Source organism: Sceloporus occidentalis, unplaced genomic scaffold, assembly GCF_023333645.1.
Source record: "Sceloporus occidentalis isolate IW3139 unplaced genomic scaffold, rSceOcc1.0.p SCAF_6, whole genome shotgun sequence".
NCBI classification, from domain to species: domain Eukaryota; kingdom Metazoa; phylum Chordata; class Lepidosauria; order Squamata; family Phrynosomatidae; genus Sceloporus; species Sceloporus occidentalis.
In genome coordinates, this window is record NW_028316986.1 from 76,521,538 (window position 1) to 76,544,507 (window position 22,970).

At 39.9% G+C, this 22,970-nt stretch overlaps 1 protein-coding gene across 2 annotated transcripts in view; it reads right to left on the reverse strand.

Moving 5' to 3' along the window:
- FNDC1 (fibronectin type III domain containing 1) overlaps positions 1-20,740 on the reverse strand; it is an 83,127-nt gene extending 62,387 nt beyond the window's left edge. Inside the window, exons 1-9 of one of the 2 annotated variants that reach the window (XM_089530111.1) lie at positions 20,635-20,740; positions 16,302-16,419; positions 14,031-14,218; positions 11,790-11,897; positions 10,155-10,343; positions 5,674-8,763; positions 3,374-3,492; positions 3,167-3,278; positions 1,891-2,241 (exon numbers count right to left, since the gene is read on the reverse strand). In XM_089530111.1, coding sequence (XP_089386237.1) covers positions 1,891-2,241; positions 3,167-3,278; positions 3,374-3,492; positions 5,674-8,763; positions 10,155-10,343; positions 11,790-11,897; positions 14,031-14,218; positions 16,302-16,419; positions 20,635-20,686 — 4,327 coding nt within the window. In that variant the 5' untranslated portion in view covers positions 20,687-20,740. Of the gene's footprint in view, positions 1-1,890; positions 2,242-3,166; positions 3,279-3,373; positions 3,493-5,673; positions 8,773-10,154; positions 10,344-11,789; positions 11,898-14,030; positions 14,219-16,301; positions 16,420-20,634 lie in introns of both variants that reach the window. The other variant, XM_089530112.1, reaches the window with a different exon arrangement.
- Positions 20,741-22,970: the final 2,230 nt, after the last annotated feature.

Here is a 22,970-nt window from a genome sequence, read left to right on the forward strand (position 1 = left end):
CACTTCTGAACTTTTTTTCCACAAAAATTCCAAAAATCTCTTTTTCTAATGAAAAAAAAATCTCTTTGTGTAAAATACATTTTCTCAAAACTCTCATAAATGTCTTGTGATGGTCATCCTTCATTTTTTGTGTTAGGTGCCACCCAGCCAGAACTGACCAGCTGCTACGCAAAAGTAATACTGCTGACTCTATTACTGATAATAATATCTGCAATCCAGAGAAATAGCAATCACTCCAGGCAACATCCTAGTTTATCATATTCCCCAACTGTTCCATTTTGTCAAGGAGAGTCCCAATTAATCCCCTGTTGTCTCACTTTCTTCCTCCTCTTCCTCCTTTCCCCCTTTGTCCTCAGCTTCCACTGGTGTTGGAACTGAAAAAGTAGTTTACATTAAATTAACTCAAGGGGAGGAGGAGAAGAGGGGGGAGTCTTGCCCTTCCCAGTAGAGCTAAGCAAAAACAAACTGCTGCAGCCTATGTGTGTGCTTGTGTGTGCTTCCTCATTAAAAACTGTTCCCATTTTGACCACACACTGATGTTGTTTGGCTACACGCATCCCTTGTTTCACTTGTGAAATGTTGAAGGACATGGTTTTCTGGTGTTCTCTAGGAAACACCCACTGTGTCACATTACAGATTGATTTGGAAATTTCAAAAGCAAATTTCATTGCAGCACAGAGGAGCAAAAGTAAGCCAATGTCTTCATAATCAATAGCATTAGTAAACAATAGTAGTTCTATGCAGTATTTACAGGGTGGGGGGGGGATCCAGGAGAGACCACTCACCTAGCACACTTCCAGGAGTAAGTAATCCCTTGTTCTAGTTTCCCCTGCTGAAATTCTCTTTCGTCTTTCAAATTTATTTTCAGCTGCTGAAGCCTTTTATTTGAGGCTCTTCTTTGATGCTCTAAATATTACTACTTCCATTCTCATCACGCAAGAGAAGATTTAGTCACCATTTTAAAAAAGTAATGCTGGGAAACATTGTATCTCCCTGCTAAATGCAGGTAGCCATTTCATGATGCAGTATTCCATGATGAAGGTGTTAAAATAAGACATGTTAGAATCATAACAGTGGTGAAAAGAGAATCTATATTCTATACCCTGGCAGTCTATACAGAAAAAGATTTAACCAATGACCAGCACAAAAGATAACCATGGAATACTCAGTCAGAAGATGAAAAACACCATTTAACAAAGTGGTAATTCACAATATAAATACACATATAATTGTTTTATCTGTGTTGATCAGCCAAACAATGAAGAAACTCTTGGCACACTTCTAAACACAAGGAGGCATTCCCCTTATTGTTTGGCAAGTGATTACAAAGAGTAACTTAACATTTATTAAAAACTGGCCACATTTATCCTATACCACACAATGGAATAATATGATATGTAACGACATATTATGGCAAAACCAGAAATATGAATTAATGCAAGACATGTTTCAAATTGCATCGAGAGACTCCATGGATGGAGGAGGCTCTCCTCCTGACAGAAGTGGCCTCCGTATATAGACAATGACCAAAGCAGTGACTGAAAAGGCAAGAGTAATGTTTACAGTACATGGCTTCATAGCATCTGAACAGGGTTATTGTTCTTTAAAATGTTAAATCTATTCTTGGTTTGTCTTCCAGCTTTGCTAGTTTGAACAGCCCAACAATTCACCACAACAGAATCAAAATACAGCTGTGTGAAATAACATGGACATAGCTCTATTTGTTGCTTACATCATGGCCAGAACAAATTTGAGGCATCTGTCTCCTGACTCTTATCTTTGTTGGCACTCTAGCTGGAAACATTTGTTAAAATATAAATGCCCACAACCCAGCATTTCTGGTAAACCAATAGAAAGCACTGATTGTTTAACTAATCTAAAAAATAGTACCTTCAGAACTGCATTCAGGAAGGCCATCATAGCCCAATAAAAGATTTCCCTCTTCATCATACCCTGCCTGGGTGCCTGGGGGACAGGTAGGTAATGGTTTCTCTGTTGGTGGCTCAGTAGTTGTTGGTTCAGGAGTGGTGGTGGTAGTAGTAGTAGTAGTAGGGGCAGTAGTAGTAGTAGTAGTAGTTGTTGTTGGAGGAGTTGTTCTTTTAACCATTTCAAGGCCTATCAGTGGTTTTCCTCCAAGACTTATAATTGGTTTGTCTTGTGCATTGGCTACAGGCTTGCTAAATCTTCCATGTCCAAACAAAGGCAAACCTTCTGGACTTACTATTGGAGCTCCTTTAGAATCTGAAACAGAGCAAAATAAGAAAGAAATTATCTAAAAGAACAGTTAATAGGACTATTACAAGGGGGATAGAACACATGAAGACTAATTATATACTATGTATGACTCCTATGCTGTCCCCACCTTCAATATAGATCCACCTTCTTTAGGGATAATTCCCACCAACCTATTTTTAGAGATTTTTATGCATGTTTTTCTGTAGGCTATTAGCCACTTCGACCTCTTATGAAGAAGGGCAAAGTATAATAAATAAATATAGAAATTTAGTTAGGGGTTTTCAAACTGCCCCAAATAGTCTATGGTGATCAAAATTAGGGATGGTTGACAATTTGGTAGGTTATTATAAAAAAATTAATTGAAAAAATTAATTTTTTTATAATAACCTACCAAATTCTCAAATTTTTTCTAAATGGAATTAAAAAAACTTGAGGTTTAAAAAATTGAATGTGGGATAAAATCAAACTGACAGATTTATCCATTCAGGTTAAGTGCTTAGTCCTTAAATATCTCGATTTGAATCCCGGTGTATTTAACCATGTTGTAGAATTACGGTTGCCACGTCCTTTTTCTAAGAAACTTCTGATCTTTAATAGATATATGACAGGCAGGAACAATACCTCCACCCCACTCTCACATTTTATTGAATTATTCCAGCGGAGAATGTTGAGAATTTCATTTGGTTCATTTCTGATAGGTACTTGTCACCAACAATCAAAAAAGTGTTAAGCAATCAACCAGATCCTTTTTCCTGAACAACCCCACTGTTAGCTCCTGTCCACCTTTCCATTAACAAAATTGTGCTTATTCATTACTAATTATCATTACACATTATTAATTTACAGTATATTTATACTGCAGCTTATAGGAATCCTTTGTAAACCTTAGGGAGGTTAATGTATAATACAAATAAATAAAACATAAACATACCAACAATTGTACGGCCATCTCCTCCTAATTTTACTCTGAGAGGCTTTCCTTGTGAATCTTGGAGGTACCTTCCTTCTATATTCAACACCAGCCCTCGGTCAAGATCTACAATCTAAAAGCAATGTGTAGATTGAAAGGTGCTCCAACATGAAAGAATATGAAATTAAATCTTGTAAGTATTTTAATTTTAAAATAAGGTCACCCTACCCACTTTATTCCTTGTGGACCATTTATTATCTTCTGCCCATTTTGTTTTCCATTATTACCAGGAGTTATTTTATTATTTGTATCTGTTTTTGTTGTTAGATTCGGTCTGCCACCATTACCTGCAATATACATGGTACAAAACAAGAGCCATTCATCACTTTATCAGTTCAGTGAAATTACAGTTCACACTATTTAAAAAAAAATCAAAATTCTTTTAAACATGATGAAACTAAAGTTAAACTTGTGTAATTGAATCTCTGACTACACTTAGGTAAACAAAATTGGTTGGATTATATTTTGTAAGAATGAACTCATATACTGAACACATTTGCACAGAAGATGTTTGATTTTCACTGTTACAGGGACCTTTGACATATTATCACTACTACTTGACTATGGACTTCTTTTTATCTTATATTCATGCACTTGACATTTTATTGCATAGTTAATTTCATCGCTGTGATGTGTGTGTGTGTGTGTGTGTGTGTGTGTGAGCACACTCAACTTTGCATCACAATTCTATATACTATTGGATGATTCACGTGGTATTTAATTTTTGGGAAAATGCAGTTGTCCTACTAGGAGGTACACTGAATGAAACATCCAGTCTGAATTCATATTTAAAGCCTATGCAACGTGGGACCTTGATACTTGATGGATGTTTCCTGAGAATTGAAATCTTCTGGGCAGAGGCCCATTCTTGGTCTTATAGGAGAACACTGGATAACACCTTTTATCTTGTGACACCACGATTTTCCAGTACCTTTCCATAGACACCTGAACAAACAGCTTATTATTAAAGTCTCTGGAGCCTAATTGAGTTCCCTCACATCTACACATACATACCTGTGGTTTTAAACTGACTATTTTTTAAACAACAACCTGATTCTAAAATTGTCTTCACTTGTTAAATTGTTTAATATGTTTCTTCTTATTTTTAAAAATTGTTTTAAACTGTATAAATTGATTTTATTGTATGCTACCCTGAGGTCCTTAGCTGTGGGGAAGAATATACATACTTTAATAATAGTTAATAATAACGAACATACACCCAGACACTAATGATCATGTCTCTATAGTCAAGCAATCTTCTACAGTGACTTGTACATACTAAATTAAGTCCACTGGAGCACCAGTTCTCAGATGGGGAGATCTTGCAGACCTTTAATTCCCATAAGCTCCAGCCAACATAGCCAGTTGTGATGGATTCTGGGAGCTAAAGTCTAATAACATCCGCAGCCAACTTGGATGGGGCTGCCAGGTTTTTGAAATAGCAATAAGGAACAGTAGAAATTCATGGCACATAGGACTGACAGTCAGATGTGGCTATTAAGAAGACTGTGCCCTATCTAAATAGCAGATAAAAATATTGTTAACTTAGTCATGCATTTCTTGGTAAAATTAGCACATTGCCCACATTGTCAAAATATAAGCTATACGATGCCCTCACATTATGAAAATCTGTTCTTGGTTTCTTTTCTGGCATGCATCAACAATCCTGAATTCATTTCAATGATAGCTAAAATGCTCAATAACTATAATTAAAATTCAGAGTAACCTGAATCTCAAATTTGGTTAGATTATCTATTCCTCTCATCACTTTCCCATCACAAAATATGGGATTTTTGGAGACTAGTTTAGCCTGCGTAAAGGACAAGCTTTCAGTCCCACAAAGGCATCCTTTAAAGTAGAGGACATAAGGATGGCTACCCTGTCCCTGGATGTGCACTAAAAATACAGTCTGTTTATTAAACTGCTCCAGTAAATATGGATGTGAAATTATACAAGAAATAAAAGTAATATATGAATCCTAGGAGCTTATCACACAGAGGCTCACCATTCTTAAAACACGGCTAGATTGTTCCTAAAGTGTGAGGGTGCGATCGCCCGTTGCACTTGTCTCCCATGATGAAATAGTCATGGAGGCATCCTGTCATTAAAGGGTTCATGAAGCTGCCATTTCTCTGCATAACAGGAACTTCCATTATGCAGAGAAATGGGGGCTCCACAAATCTTTAATGATGGGACGCCTCCATGATGTTTTCATCATGGTAGACAAGTGTGACCGGCGATCACACCCTCACACTTTAGGGATGATCTAGCCACGTTTTAAGAACAGTAAGTCTCCGTGTGATAATCTCTTTAGTGAAATAATAGAACTGACAGGTGGTTTCAGAACAAAACCAGTTCCTTGTTGGTGATCTGACAGCACATTTGGGAACTTCATATAATAAAGCATTATTTTTGTAAATCAGGATGAGACATAATATCCAAGGGGAAAATAATTAACAGCTCATTACCTTGTCTGTGAGGAAATCGGAGTTGTTGTCGTTGAGAAGGATTGAACGATCTTGAATTCTGTGTTCGCTGATTGGGGGATGTTGAGGGGGAAGCTGAAGAATGTATTGGAGAAGTAGAGTAAGTGGGATGAGTAGATACAGAAGTAGAGCCTGAGGAGTGTGGCAGAGCCAAGTTTACTTTAGGCAAAGCATGAGGTTTTTTAGAAATCTGAGAAGTCCTGGAAGTCAAAAAAGGAGATCTGCCCAATGGGGCAGCATTCAGTGTTTTGGAAGTAGGATGTTCCTCCTCCTTCATCTCCTCTTCATCCTCTTCCTCCTCATCAGCAAATTTTGCTTTATGAGGCAAAACACGGCTTGATGATTTACCATTAGCAACATTATTATTTAAGCTTTTACTGCCTCTTGAAACTGAGGAAGATCGCCGCCTTGCTGCTGAAGATAGCGTGGGGGTTTCCTCTGTTTCTGATAGATCAGACTCATCGTCTTTGTCATCATTGCTTGAAAGTGACTGATGCGTTTTAGAGGAAGATGTTTTTGGAGAAAGTTCTACTTTTCTAGAGATTGGCTCAGCAAGTCCATATTTTTTGTCTGTTCGGACTTCTGTCCTAGTAGGGACTTTGGAGCTGGATGGATAACGGGGCATGGAAGGATGGGTTTGTTTCTGAGAAGGTGAGGAGGATTTTGATAAGGAAGATGTTTCTCTGTTGTATTGATGGTTTTTGACTGTGTCTTTCGAAGAGGTAGATGATGGCTGAATATATTTGGACTGATGGGAAGATGCATGCAATCTATATCCATCAGATGTATCCTCACTAGAAGAAATAACCTTTGATCCAGAAGGTTTTCCAGGTGACAAGCTTAATCTTTTTGAGGAAGTGGAAGACTCATGCTGAGATGGAGATCTTTCATCAGATTTACTCATACGAGAATCAGAATGTTTTGAGAGAGGACTGGTATTTCCCTGAGTTAAAGTTGAAGACATTCTCCTAGTTGGAAAGGCTTCTTTGACAGCAACTGAATGAGATTGTCTCTGTTCCTCCTTATCTATTGTTTCTCCGTAATACTTTTCTTCAGAATTTCCATCATCTTCATCCTCTGTCTTTTCATGATTTTGATGAGATGTTAATGTGGAATGGCTTCTTGAATTTAAGTAATGTTGAGATTGTGATTGATCAGTTAATGTTTTTGAAGAATGGCTGTTTTCTGGTTGGAGTGTTTTACGTGACAAGGCATGAGAACCTCCCGTTAATGTTGTTTTAGACAAAGGTGAAGACTGTTTTGATTTAGTAGATGTATCTTTGTTCTCTAAGCCATTAGGTTGATATCTGGAAGCAGAAGACTGGAGAGGAGATGACCTCTCCACAGAGGTCCTAGATATGGGTTCAGTAAATGGGGATGCTGATCTGGACCTTGAACTCTGACCATTTGTTAACTGGTGAGAAACACTAGAACGATGCCTACTTAAGGAGGGAGAATGTCCAGATACTGGAGACTGTCCACCTGAATATTTATGTGAGGAATCTGTATCTGTGGTTTCCTTTTCTTCACTATAACTTTCTTCTTGTGTGATTGTGGGATTAGATTTGTCAGTGGCCACAACTCTGTGATGCTTTTCAGATTCAGCCAGAGGAATTCTCTTTCTGGAATAATCCACTGAAGATTTAGAAAATGATGGTGAATGGCCATGGGAAAGGGTTGATGAAAGAGGTTTTTCATCTTCAACTTCCAGTTCTTTATCAATATTGGAATTAGACATTCCAGGTGTTAAGTGAGAATTGGACTGAGGGTGAACCTTTGAGGGCTGTGTTGTGGAGGGATCTTTTGAGGGCTGTATCCTGGTATCATGAATATTACTTGCTCTGTTTGCAAATCGATTCATAGTAAGGGCAGATCTGTATTTGAACAGATCAGAACGTTCAGATACAGCCTGGCTTGAAGAGACTCTAGAACTAGATCTAGAAGATGACGAACCTTGCCGTTTGTCTTCATCTTCATCTCTTTCACCATTGTTACTGCCATTATTATTAGAATCATATCTTCCATTATGCTTACGTTTAACAGAAGAGGAGCCATGTGACTGTATGGGTAAAGTATGGGTAACTGCACCAGAAACAGCAGAGGTGGCTATTCTTGGATCTCTTAATGTTTGACGATTGGAATGGGACAAAGTCTTTGTATGCAAAGATGGAGATGAACCACCCTGGGGAGAAACAGACCTGGAAGCTGGCTTTTGCTCCCTTTTTTCTGTCTCCCCATTTTTATAAATGTCAAGAGTATCACTAGTATCAGACGGAACTACCTGATAAGAGGGATGGTGTGAATTAGTGTGCAATTTGGTGGGATGACTATGAACCACCTTACGAGATGCAGAAGATTGCTGATTTGAATGTAAGATCAAATGACTATCTCCTGGAGTTTTAGGAAACACTACTGGCTTTTCCTCTGCACTGTCAACTTGATCATTACTTTCATTATCAACAGGCAGACTACTATCTAAAGTAGTCCTGTCCTGTCCTAGATTCTTTGTTTCATTTTCTGTATATTTAGGAATGGAAGATGATGATGAGTGAGAGGAGGAGGAGGAGGAAGAGGAGGATGAAGGTAATGACTTTTGCTGATCAATACTTGTCTTCCCTGTCCTTACTGGTGTACGTAACCTAAGAGGTATTTTCCCTGAGGAACTGACAGTGTGTGATGGCTTCAAAGGGGAGTGGGATTTAACACTGCTCTTCATATCCTGAGTTTTTGGCTGCATTGTTGGTGTTTCTTGGAAAGAATCATGGTCAGCAGTGCCTTTTGTGGAGTGTGAATCAGTTTTCACCATTCCTCCTTTTCCAGATGATGGCTGGTTTTTCGTAAGAACTCTACCACCAGCTAGGACCTTATTTTTTAGGTCAGGAATTGGACCTTTCAAGTCTCTGCCATCAGGAAAACTGGATGGACGGGAATGTGAATGCTTAGAGGAAGAGGACGATGAGAGATTTTCAGATGAGGAAGCCACCTGAAAGGAGGATGAAGCCACATTATTCCCAGATGTTTTTGGTTCTGGATCTTCTTCAATATTTGTTTGTTGACCAATCTTTGATTCATCTGTACCAGCTACAACAAAATCAGAAAACCAGAGAGAGATTGACATAGAATCCTATAAAAGCAAACAACAATTACAAGAAGAGAACAGAGAAGAGAAATCACCTAGTGAAATGTATGTTTACAGCCAGTCCACTCAATTTTTTAAAATTATGTCAATGAAAAAAAACTATTCACAGTACTTATCCCGAATATACAACCTTTCCTCACAGAACCATGGAATTAAAAATTGAAAAGAAAACTTACAAATATTCAAAACCTGACCATTTTAAAATGTGATAAAATAAAACTGCATCTTTGAAGGTGAGAACTTAGTGCAAAACCTGAGAGCATAAGACTTGTAGGCTTTAGAAATGACTTTAATTTTTTCCAAGAATCAAACATTTTTATAAACATCTGCTGCCAAAAATAAACACTATTGCCTATTATCCACTAAATGGTTTCAGAGACTAAATAGTATGACTATAAAATACAGTGAGAAATTATATACTGAAATCAAACATCAAACTTGAATTCACTAGATATCAAATAAAGATATTCGTTATTGGGGGAAGATTTCAAACAATGAGACTTCAAATCTCACAGCAGAGGATTTTGAGAATTTCCGAGATAAAATTATTATTGTAGCAGTGCCTGATAAGAAGCCAGTTCTCTGCCAAATCTTTGTGTTTTAGCCAATTAGTGTAAAGTTCAAACAGTCCTTCTGCTTGTTGCTGAACAGCATGTAGCATTTTGGTTTATGAGTATTTTCGCAAGCAAGCAAAAACCTAGGGTATCAGACTATAGATCCCAAATCTGGAACAGAAGTTTATGTCTTTGAGTCTACATACTCTAGAACCCCATCTTGGAAAAGTTACTTTTTTGACTGCAACTTCTAGAATCCTCCAGCCCATGTGACCATTATGATTTCTGGGAATTATATATATATATATATATTTTTAAAAAAAAACCTTTACAAACTTAGTCTAAAAGAAAAACAGGGAACCTGCTCCCTATCAAGATTCCCATTTCTCTTGCAGACCTCATGCCAAGGCCTGAGTCACCAGTAGGCCAGGAACTGGGGCCTAAGCCAAAAACGATTCATCCCATTTTCTCTATCCCCTTTATCTATCTATGCTTTTCTCAATGCAACTCCCAGAGATCTGAACTAAGTACATGAAGAAAAGTTGTGGAATAAAACTGAGGAATGCACATATCTTAATCCACTGGTTGTCCACCGCTCTTCTAGCAAAATGCTCTTCCACACTGCCTAAAATAAGGCACTCGTATCTATGCTTCAGCATCCTCAAAATGGAAAGGCACTACTCCAAATTAATTCATTGGTATTAATAAAATAGTGAGAACACAAAGAAATAGGAAAGAGACAGGATGAACAGTGCAGACTCCATGCTTACCTCCTGGCAAAACAACACTGAAGGCTTTCGACTGAGGGCCTTGGCCCCTCCTGTTTGCTGCACGAATTTTGAAAATATAGCGCTCTCCAGGCTGCAGGCCATCCACTAGGGCAGATGTGGTGTCTCCCGGGTAGGAAATAGACTTTGCTCCAAAGGGCTTGAGAGCGGGGGCGTATGAGAGAATGTATTCTGAAATGATTTGGCAGACGGTTGGAAGGAGGAAACTGAAAACAATCCTGTTTCCAGCGGACAGACTGTATGGGTAGGATGAATTAGAACGTGCATTACTAAAATTAATACACTGGCAATGCACGTCAAGTCAACAGCTGGGGTATAAAAGACATCATTTATATAAAGTACGTTGAGTTAAACATGAACATTTAATCAAACTTTTAAAACACAAATTGTCCAATATTAATTAAATACCCCAGACTTTCTCACCCAGTATTTTACAGTTCATACTACTATTACTACTACTACCTTGGCTATCAATAGATATACATGCACAGAATGAATCACAAGTTGATGTAAACCAAGAGTTAGTAAAAAGTGCAGTCCATAGGGTACAACTTTGCTAATGCACTGATAGCACATGGCAGTGTAATAAATATTTCAAGGCCACCATGGCTCAGTAGCTATCATTTCAAGAAAACAATGGCTAGAATCCACATAGTGACATATGTAAGTATAATCTTAGGTCAGTCAGTTTTCCTTCCTTTCTGTATGGTGGTATCCTGTGCCTTCTTGTACAGTGCCAATTTGTGTGTACAGGCACAGCTGTTCCCTTAGCCACTGACCAGCTATGGAGTGCATTCAGGACTTTCTGGCTGTCCTCATTCTCCCAAAGAAGCTCTGCAAGGGCTATTGGAATAGACTTAGGCCCACACCTGCTTCCAAGTGGCAGCCAAATGAACAAAAAGTACCTGCAAGCTGCAGTTGTAAACCCAAGGAGGAAATAAACAAGTTGGAACAGTTTCCACTCCCCTGATGTCACCATACGTATGCTGGTAGCGAATGATGCTCTGGCAGCATGCTTCCTGGGTCCTGGTCCATGTTCCTGGCTTCAGTAATCTTGATTTACAAATTGAAGCTGTGTGCAAGTGACATACCTCCTCCACCACCTTTCCATGTCTTCCCTTGTACGATTGTTTTAGCATGTAAATCCTGATTTGTCTACACCAGGGTTGCCCATTTCATCCAAAATGGGGGAACTTCAGTTTAATGCCAGTTTAGTGGCCAGGTATTAAGTCAGGAACTGGAAACAATATTAAGCCAATATCTGAAAACAGGGAAGTCTTCAAACAAACCAGTATCTCTGTCCTGAATATGGCACACCAGAGGATAAGGAGGGAGCAGGGCATGCTGAAATGGTATATCTGCACTGACCCTAGTAGTAAAGATGCTGACTGCAGACTCCATTTTATGCTAAAAAATCTTCATATAGTAAGACTACGTCTTTACATTATGCTGGTAGCACTGAAGCAAGTACAACCTTGTTTCCTTGTGTCCCCATAGTAGTCAGATGATAAGCTACAGGCAAAATGGAAGGAGCACATGGTATGGTTGTACCCCATACAAGCACCATCACTGGAGCAAAGCTGGTCTGAAACTTAGATCTCCAAGTCAACTACCTACCTTTCACTTTTCCTTCACTCTCTGAAAGAGCATCCCAAGTAGCAGCAACGGATGGAGTTTCCCCTTTTATTGGCCAAACATTCAGATTTTCTGGTGCACTAGTGGGGGCTGTTCAATATACAGGAGACAAAAAAGGAATAGTCAATGCCTAATGGAGTTAGACTTGGTCTTGAGCTTGTTTTTTAAAATTGTGGGGGGAATTTTTTTGCTTACTATAACTCCCATGGTGTGACTCTGATAACTGTGAGATTCTAGGAGTCATCGCCCGCCCCGCCCCCCCAATAAGCATTTCCTAAATCTAGTTTCCCACTATGAAACTACCTTTCTGTGGTGTAAGGACTGTATGTTCCTGTAATGCAAGATTTTTACATGTCAAATAGGCTTTTGCTGAGGAGCCCGTCTAAATATACCAAAGAGCTATTGACCAGCAGCAATAGTGGGGTATGACACCAGTGGAACATCTCTTAAAGATAACAGCAATGGCATGACACAGAAGGAGACATGGGAAAAACCCTTTAAATGTCTTTCAACATGAAACCCTTTCAATGAGATAATCAAAAGTGAAACAAGAGGTAGTGCCAGAAGATGGCATCCACAGGTCAGAGGGCACTGAACAAATTACTGGGATATAGCAGAGGACAACTATGAGTAGCATTGTGGCTAATGATGCCACTGGACTGAAGCCAAAAAGATGTTCGGCTGCTGGCCTACTCAGAGATGAAAAGAAAGTCTGAAACTTCACTGCATATATTATAGAAACATGGAATATGAGAAGAATGAATTAAGGGAAACTAGACATAGTAAAACAAGAATTGGTGACATTCTCTCTCTTAGAGTGCCTGTTTAGCCTTATCTATACACCAATGTTTGGTTGGGTATTAAATAACTTAGCAGCAGTAGCCTAAAGATGAACCAGTTTGCGGATAGCAAAATCTAGTGTCGCTAAAAAGGTTTCCAGTTTATACCCTCTTTAGCATTTGTTTAGCCACTCCTCCCCTGCTCTCTCATTCAATCAACAGAGGGATCTGAGGTAAGGTAGGTGTTGTTACTATTCTACTTGTTTCGGTTAGTGTATCTGTTGAGGTTTATTTTCTCTCCCAACCTACTGAAGCAGGAGAGTGACTGATTGAATTCTGCAAAGCCAATGGTTTGTTCATTGTAAACACATTCTTCAAACAGCCAAATAAGCAAATATACCTGGGCATCACCTAATGGCCAATACAGTGGGCCATATCTGTGGGGATTTGGTTCCAGAGTTCCCTCTGACATAAAAACCCCCCACAGACAATCATACCCGATATTATTCAATGGCAGTGATGTGAATGCACACACTTAAGCACATGTGCACTGACATTACCACAATTAAATATATATGGTGAGTGATGATCCAAGGGTAGTCAAATTAGCAGATCCAAAGCCCACCAATATGGAGGACCCACTGTATAGAAATCAGATAGACTACATAATTGGAAGCACATGATGGAGTAGCAAAAACAAGACCAGGAGCAGACTGTGGCGCAGACCATGAACTGCTAATATAAAAAACTGGAGTAAAGCTAAAGAAGAACACGAAACAGCCATTGTGCCAAAATACAACCTGAAGAACATCTCTGTCGAATTTAAAGATAATGTTAAAAAAAAAAAGATTTGCACTATTAAGCCTCATTTACTAGGAGCCAGAGGAAGTCTGTACTGAAGCTAGGGACACTGTTATGGAGGAATGCAAAAATACTGCTGCCAATGGTGAGGGCTTAGATGATAGGTAATCCAAAAAATATCAAGAGCTACTGCTAACTATGCCTTCACTAAATGTACACACTGTCCTCCAAAAACAGAAGTCATGCATACAGGCCTCCTTCAATGGCACCTATTAGAACTTACCAATGTCATCATATTTCCGCACACGCTCTTCTTCCAATGGACAACTAATATTGTGAAAGGAGATGTGTAGGGGGAGAAATACGGGCTGCTTTAGATTCACAGAATAGGGTGAGCTCAGATATCATGAAAGAGCAGAAGTGGAGCTAAAGGTATAGACCCACCCGAACAACAGGTGCATATTTTCATTAGAACTCTTTCCTGCAGAGACGTCTAGTCACTAATTAAGTGAATAATCAGTTGTTCAAGAAATGAACAAGGAGATGTTTCATGAGGCGCATTCACATGTGAAACAACTACCTCCAAGCTGCTGATCTGTCAGATAAATTATTTACAGATTATATAGTATAATATAATACATACCAGCTTCTGGAGTCCTTTGGTAAACTGAGGCACTCCACCTGCCTTCCTTTTCTCCCTGTGAAATTCGAATGGCAAATTCATACATGGTGTCTGGAATCAGTTTATCTACCAACACTCGTCTGTTATGTACTTGCTTGTAATCCCACCTTGCCGATTCCCCTTTCTCTCTGTAACGGACACTGTACTGCCTGGAAATAGTACAGAAAGGGACGTTATTAATCACAATCATAAACAATGCAGAGCAATACTTGTTCATACCTTCACAAGCCCATCCACTTCCAAACAATAGATCAGACTGTCTTCACTTGATATGCTAGGCAAATTATTAATGGACAGGAAAAAAACTCAGCAACTATAGACCCATTCATGTGTCTTAGGAGTTATTCACACCGTGAAAATAATCTAGGATGAATTCTGGTTAAATCTCCATTGTTTACTTGCATCCTGAATGCATCTGTTTCAGTTTGGAGGGGCTTCCAAAAAATCCACTTAATCTGGGATAATCGATATAATGCTTGCACATATTGAGCAACTGAACTTGCAGAGATGTGCATTAGTGCGGAACAATGCGGTTCAATAGTGTGAATAACAAACCCGCAATGCATGAGTATGATGATTTGCATCATCACACTAAAAAAAAAGACATCTAAATGACCTCTCAATGAAAGGATTAAAAATAATACATGAGGAGTGGTGTATATGGCCCTGCCCCTCTCCACTGCCACTGTTCGTATGTGCATTTCCACATTCCCTCAAGTATCTGATTGTGTGGAGAGCATCAATACACACAGAAGGGTGTCTTCTTCAGACTGTTACACTCCAAACACAGAGAGAAACAGGACAGGACAGCAGCGCTGGCATATAACTCTTCCCTTCACCACTTTTAATGAATGCTTGAACAGGATGTATGAGAGATGGTAATCTGGGCATGATTGTGTTTCCTTTTGTTCAGTGTCATGTGTTGCAATCACATTACAAACAGAAGTTTGGATCCAACAACTCCTGAACAGAATGAGAATTCCAATAGGCTCTTATTTGGGAACATTTGTGGAGAGAGATTAATAGAAAAGCCTGTATTCATCTAGAAGAGGTAGGTTCTATAGCAGTTTGTGTGCTTCTGCAAGATTTCACACAAGCAAAAGAGTATTTTAGATTTAATTTTACTTTTCTTGTACAATGCTACCTTTCTTTGCACAAGCATGAAGTGTAAACTTTAAAAAAATATATCTGAATGTAAGACACCTTCTGTATGTGGAAGGTCATCTTTGGAACTACCCTAAAAGCTACTTTAAATGATTGCCCAATTACTCAACTCCAGAAAATGAATTATATATGTCTGTGGAAGCGGGGGGGGGGGGGGGGGGGGAGAAAACAAGAGGGAGGACTAGGACTTCAGCAGAGCATTCCAAGAACCAAAAAATGGTAATGCCCAAATTTCCTTGGATACTTAAAGTACTTTGAATCCCATTTAACTTTCTATTGAGAGTGGAGAAGAAGAGATGGAAGCCTCCATTGTCACCCTGCTGTAATGTTACTACAGTCATAGAGTATAAAACTGCATTAAGTACCTAGGAAATTAGAAAAGTGCCTTACAGTAAGTCAGGGCATTCATCCACCTAGCCCAGTATTTTCAACTCTGACTGCCAGTAATTTCTACAATTGCAGGCAGCATTCTTTCCCAACCCTACATGAAGATGTTGGAGACTGCGCTTAGACCCTTCTGTGTGCAAAGCAGATGCTCTACCACTTTACTATTGCTCCTCCACTATGTTAAGCTGGACTGATTTAATAAAACCAGTGTTAACTTCAGGGGTTCGTATTCTAAGGCAGCTTTAAGGCCTGCAAGTGGTCTACAGATGGCATCTGACATTTTTACTCTCCTCCTTGCTATGTCTCCCACCTAGAGATGATCCATAAAAACTAGAGACTCAAGACCACGTCTGGACATCTGGCAACCCAAGTGAATGGTCAACAGTGACAGCGGGAAAGAAGAGAATGGCAACAAAGAGGATGGACACTCAGGGAGTGAGACACTGTGCCCATCATGCCCAGCTGACCATAATAATATTTGGGGGGGGGGGGGGGGAACAGGTGAAGCAATATTTCCTTAACCCCAATTCAAAACAAAACAAAACAAAACAAACACAAAACACTTCCTCTTCTTTTCTCTTCACTCTGTGGACCTAAAAGGAGAAAAGGAGTACAAAAAAACAGTTGCTCATCCCTGAGAAAAATAGCACCTGCGTAACAGATAACATGATGCTTACATACCTGGAAGTGGCAGCTTTTCTCTGTTTCTCATAGATGGGATCTGTCCATGTAACCAGCACTGACTGAGAGGACATAACACGAACAGTGATGTCCTTCACCTCCTCCAATTCATCCTCCTCTGAAAAAAGATCATAAGAGCAAGCCAGTAATGAGAATTTTGGGCATCACAACTTATTCAGATATTGCAGGGCTGAAAGAGGTGCACAAAGGGGCAACTAAAATTACCAAAGTCTAGGCAACTCCCCTGTAGAGTAAGCTTACAATATTTGGGGCTCTTTGGTTTGGGGGAGGGCAGGCAACTAAGAGGAGACATGGTAAAACCAGATTGTGCAGAAGACAGAAGTTAGGACAAGCACTCTGACTTTGCTGTGATCCACTACAGCATTTCTTCTGTCTTATGCTTGTTAACATAGCAAGTATTCAAGCTGTGATATTAATAAAGGAATAAAGTAACAGGCAACACAACAAAGAGGTCATCCTGCACTTTGCTTGAATGGCTTATCCTTGGACCTTTCTTTTACAGCTGAGGAACCCATGGAGCAACCTATTACACGTTGAATATCCCTTATCTTAAAATGCTTGGGGCCAAAAGTGTTTTGGATTTCAGATGGTCATTTTATACTCAATATTTTTTGTAATTTTGTGCACGAAACCAAGTTTGTGTATATTTAACCATCAGAAAGCACAGGTGTCATTATCTCAGTTACCCATGTGGACAATTTTGGATTTTGGAATATTTAGGATTTCAAAATTCCAGATAAGGGATACTCTACCTGTAATGATAATTTTAATTATTAGTAATTACCAATATTATTGGTAATATTGGGGTGAAGCAGATGGGGCAAAAGGAGTGGTCAGAGGCCACTCTCACCCTGATTACGCTGGGACCACTGTGGGACTGTGGCAACCAGACACCATGGCCCCACAGCAGCCACTGCCACCAGCCCAAACAGGCCATGAAAAAGAGTGGTAAGAAACCACTCCTTTTGCAGCTGGGTTTGGGCCACATTAGGTGGCTCTAGCATGTGCACATCCCACCCCCAGATCAGCCTGATGATGGTCCTTTTGGGCTATCTGTTTGAGACCAATGATAGACAAGCTATACAAAAGGGTTTAACTTGCTTTATGTGCACAGTAGCTCATTCAGAAATATTGGATAAGATATCTTAAAGGAGAATCCCTCAAACACATCTCACAACTCACCTTCTGCTCTAGATAAATTAATAAATTACTTTGTCTATGCCCACCTCAACAGCACATGGAGTGCCATTGTAAAAAGGCATAACAACAGCCAAATGCCCTGGTGGAAAAAAATTAAAGGCACCCTTTGAACAACTTCACAGAATTGCAAGGGAAGCTGTTCTTCTTTTAGAATTTTGTGTAATCTATACATTAATGTTTAAACAAAATGGAATGGACTTGTACACTTAACAAAAGCAACACAGATTCCATTTGCATTGATTCATTCCTCCACCGGTACCTGAACTCATGAATGTCACTTTTTTGGATAACAACTCCCAGAATGCCCCAGTGTTGTAGTCCAAAAAAGTATTTTTTCCCAAGCTTTGGTCTCTTTTGAGAGCGGCCCTGGCACTTTTTCCCCCATAGAAATTCTTTGACGCCTTCCTTTGGTGCATCTTCCTTGAACTGGAGCTGTGAACTGAATGCAACATGAAATACTCAGCTAGCGTCAACACAACACTCTACAAATCTGTGGGCTAGAAGCAAAATCTCTGCTTCCTATTTTACACCACCTGTTCCTAATTCCCCACTAAGCAACCAGGATTTCACGTTTGTTCCAGAGACAAATTGGATCAGACAGCTGAAGACTGTACCCCATGAAGATAAGATTATTCCATTACATCCATACTATCTATACTGGAGCCAAGATGAATTTTACTTTTTAAGATAAAAATGATTGACATTTCCTTCTTTTAGGGCAATTTGTTCAATGTGCCATGCAAGCCCTGACCCGCACTGACCAATTGGCACTACCACCACCATCTTGAGGTTAGGGGTTAGGAAATAGCCTTTAGCTTTCATTTCCCATCATCTGCTCCTCCCACTACATCAAGACTAGAACGTCATCTTTCATTCTTGGGCCTATCTTCAAGGCTAACAAGTAACAGCTGGATTTCCTGTATTGTTTATATGGAAATTTAGCTGCATTCATTCCCAGTCTCTGCTTACATATGAAGTAATAATCAATGTACAACCAGAAATATTAAAGAGCCATGGGAGGCAGGAGGGGCTTTGCATTGGTCCTTCTGAAAGATGTCTTCTCTCCCCCCCCCTTTCCCCCCTTTTTCTTCTCTATTCCTTTTTTTATGTTGTGTTACCTCCTTTTAGATCAGAGGTGAGCAACTGCAGCCGGTCAGCAATTTTCTGCCCTGTTTCTTTAACTTAAAAGGTTTTTTAAAATACCTTGAATTCCTCCCAAACATTGTAATGGTTAAGGGTCACTAAATGCCCCAATTAATACAATTAGGAGAGTATTGCATTGCTTTTAAAGTGCCTCATCCCTGACGGGATAAAGGCACATTAAAACTGGGTGTTATCACACTCACCAGTGCCTGGGCAGATGCAACCCATATGCAGCCCGGATCCCAGCCATGCTTGTCCAGTGGCTTTTCAAAATGGCAAAATCTCATTTTTGAAAAGCCACTGGATAAGCACGGCTGGGATCTGGGCTGCATACAGGTTGCATTTGGCTAGCCACCGGTGAGTGTGATAACATCCCATTGTAAAATTAAATGTGCCTTTATCCTGACAGGGATAAGGCACTTTAAAAGCAATGTGATAATCTCATTAGACTTAGATTTTACACCTATAATTTCAAAATTAAAATACAGAATTAAAATTAAAATAATTGTGGACAAATGAAGCTCCTTTGTGTTGACACAGTCTGGCCGGCAGTTTCCCCTGGAATACAAGAAAAGGTTTTTCCCTATCCAAACACTAGAAAAGCTTCCTTAACAAGAAAAACAGTAGATGAAACTGGGTCTTTCAGAATGCCAAGCATGAGCTCTGTAACTGCGCTCTCATCTCACACTATGGACAACAAATGAGTTTCAACAAAAAGGGAAGGTCTCAGAGGAAAGCCAAGGTAACCCCCATTTTAAATAAGGGCTTATTCTATAAGCTTCACCTTGAGAAAACTGCAGAAAGACTGTAAAACCTCACAAAGCTGACACAGTAAGCCCCTATTAAAAATGGCCACTGACACTCCACTCCACCTCAAGCACCCAAAATGGTGCAGCTCATCCAGCCATCTTTGTCATCATGTTTCCAGCATTGACCCATGGATAAACCAATCCAAGTTTATTGGGTCAAATTTTTTGTCAAAATTTTTCCAACTTATACACAAGTATACACAGTAAGTTAGTGGGAGTCTCCAGAATGCGTCCCATCATTTGCTTGTCAATATCATACTCTTTAGACTACATTTAACAGATTTCAAACTATCACTTGTGAGGTGTGACTTCTTAATATTTGTTTTCTACTTTTTAAGAATAAATTATAACACAGCATAGTACATAACAAATATGGTATAACGGTTAGAGGATCACAGTAAGACTAAAGTGCTAGTGGCTAGATTTGCCAATAACCCATTTAAAACTAGCAGGCCCAATAATACTGCCAAATTTGACTTCAACTGAAATTAACTGGAAGTGATGTAAGACTTGGAGCGTGACTGCTCAGTTGAGTAGCAACACTGCAAAATTAGCAAGATCCCCCTTCTATTAGTTACTATAGTTTAGCTCATGTAATTTACCACCATTAATATATTTAGTTCCCTACTATGTAGTATTTCTAACCCAATACAGTCGGCCCTTCTTATACACAGATTTTTTTATACGGGGATTCAAGAATCCACAATTTGAAAATGTTCCAAAAAAGTATAAATTTCAAATATCAAACCTTGATTTTCCATTTTTATAAGGGACACCATTTTGCTATGTCGTTATATTTAATGGGACTTGAGCATCCACGGATTTTGTTATCCACGGGGGATCTTGGAACCAAACCCCAGCGTATAACAAGGGTCCACTGTATTGTCTGATCCATTTGCTCACATTGTATATGGCATCCTGACAAGGCTTAATCGCATGCTTCTAATTGCCTTCTTGGCCGCTTATGACAAGTACAGTCAAATTCCATATACTGTATTTTCATACATTAATCCATTCTAATGAATGAAATACCTCATTGAGCCAAATTACCAGGGAAAAATAACTGAGGAAACTCTTTGTCCCAAAGAAATTCAAAAGAACATTTATTATGCATGACATGAAATGGAGGGCAAATCTACTGCCAGTAAAATTTGGCTTACCTAATTTTTTAATGTCATGGCTTCTTTCTTTTGGCAGTGGTTTATAGCTCATCTTTCTGCTGCTTTCCCCATATCCCAAGTGGTAACCTGGATATCTACGGAAGTTTCTTGACCCTGAAGAAAGGGGTAGCCTCCATCGAACAGACGATCTATCAGGAGATGAGGGTGGTGATCTGATGCGAAATCTCAAAGGTCTGCTTGGCACGTCCTTCTCTTAAAAAAATGTAAAAGAAAACAAGGAGATAAATGAAGATTGACCCTCAAGCAGTTGACCTACAAAGAGTGCTGGAACAGGCATTTCTGAAGCTCCATGAGTTGTTCATTTTGCAGGCAAAGGTTTGATAGACAGTGGAGCACAGCCAAGGCTTTATGAATCAAAGAGTACAGAGAGGTATAAATCAGGAATTATTTCCTCACCAGTGTTAATAGTCCCCTTTTATGTACATATATGAGCTGTCCTCCAGCGGAGGAGGTGTTGGTTTTGCACTGAGGTAGATCAGGCTTGGTGATGTTGTGGCGCCTAGAAGAATCCTCCCTGAGACCAGAGCCAGCCTCTTTCAGGCTGAAAGAGAGGGTATACCTCTCTTGCCTGTATCCCAGGTAGCACCACCCAGCTTGAAGTCACAGAGGCAGCAAAATCAATACAACATCCACTATACCCATTTCTTACCACAGCTGGGAAATGGGCCAGGATGGATAATAGATATTCCAACTCTTAGGGAGGGAAGGAGAGAGATGTCTACTGCTCTCCTCTCTCCCCAGGACCTTTTATCACTTGGCAACATCACTCAGTACAAGAAACATGTATGTATCTGTGTTTGCGTTTGCAGTGGGACCTCTAACAATCATGGGACCCCTAACCATTAAGGGCTCTGGATTATTTGTTCCAGTTGCACCATTATCTGCCCCCTCCCATCTCCTGCACTCCATTTTCCCACTTTTGCCAGGCAGCAATACCATTTCTTCTTTTCCTTTTAGAAAGGAAATGATCAGATGCGGAAGGACATTTTGCTCAGATTTCTCCCAGCTTGGAACTCAACTTGGATCCTAGAATATCCCTGTCCTCTTGTCCTTTGAACCCAGCCTAACCCGATATGTTAGACCAGTACCACACTGGGGGGTCACCCGGTGTGGGGGAGGGCTTTGGGGGCTGGGCCAAAAGGGCATACCTTTACCTTCCTGCCCAGCACACAAACAAACCCATGCTGGGCCAGGAGGAAGGGGTGCCCTGGGCCTCTCTCTCCCTGCTGTGCAGCATGGTGCATGGCAGGGAGGTGTGTGTGTGTGTGGGGGGGGGTGCTCAGCAGGGTGTCACCCCCTTTCTAAGCTGTCACTTGGTATGCGCCGCACCCCCTGCACCTCCAAGTGACACCACTGTGTTAGAGGAGTCTTTGGCCCATTCCTGCTGGAGCAAACCTATCATTCTAGTTTTGAAACCTCATCTCAAGGAATCTTACTGGATTTCTTGGGGGGCTACCTGAATAAGACCTGTCTCCATCTAACAATAGGCAAGGACCATTAGGTATTTCAGCCTTGGATACTGTAAAGTATTCAGGAACACTTGCCTATGGTGGGTTTCCAACTATATATTTCTGAATGCCAGCTGCAAACGAATATGGTGCTGCCTTAGGTCTGAACTGGGGCCTCTGTTCTCAGCTCCTTGATGCCAAATTGCCCAGCAGATTTAGAGGGCACCTCCTCTCCTGCTGTTTCCTTGAAATTCAATATACATTGCTGGCAAGCTTCTGACTCCTATGAAAAACTTCCAAAGGCTTTCTTCAGCTTTTACCATGCTCTAAATTAATGAACAATTGTGTAAAATGGAAATGCAAGCGTTCTTGTGGAGGTTATCTGAAATTAAAAGTAATCTGAGCTCCATGTTTTGTTTCTTACAGTTTTATAATCTAGGAACTTTCCTCTAGACAAGGGAAATAAAAGGTTTTACAAAATCTTTCTCTCTTTTTTTCTTTTATGGTATACTAATTTTACCCAAGTCCAATAAAAATATATTTACTGAGGGGATTGTTTGAAATTTGATACAGTTTCCCCCCCTTCAGGCCCTGTCAAGTGGATGGGTGTACAACCACCAGGGCAAAAACACACTTTGATGATTATGAGTAGGCTCCAAGGCTGACAGAACCTTCCATCTCACCCTCACCCTTCCTTCTAGCTTAAGGCACATAAGAAACATTTTCCTGCAAGCAAGAATCTGTCTGACTCCACAATCTGGTCTACATCTTTCCTTCGAGAGCACAATAAAAATATTGACCGCTTTCCTAACACAGATGCTCCAAAACTAACTAATGGTACTGTTTAATTACATTTGGAAACTAGAC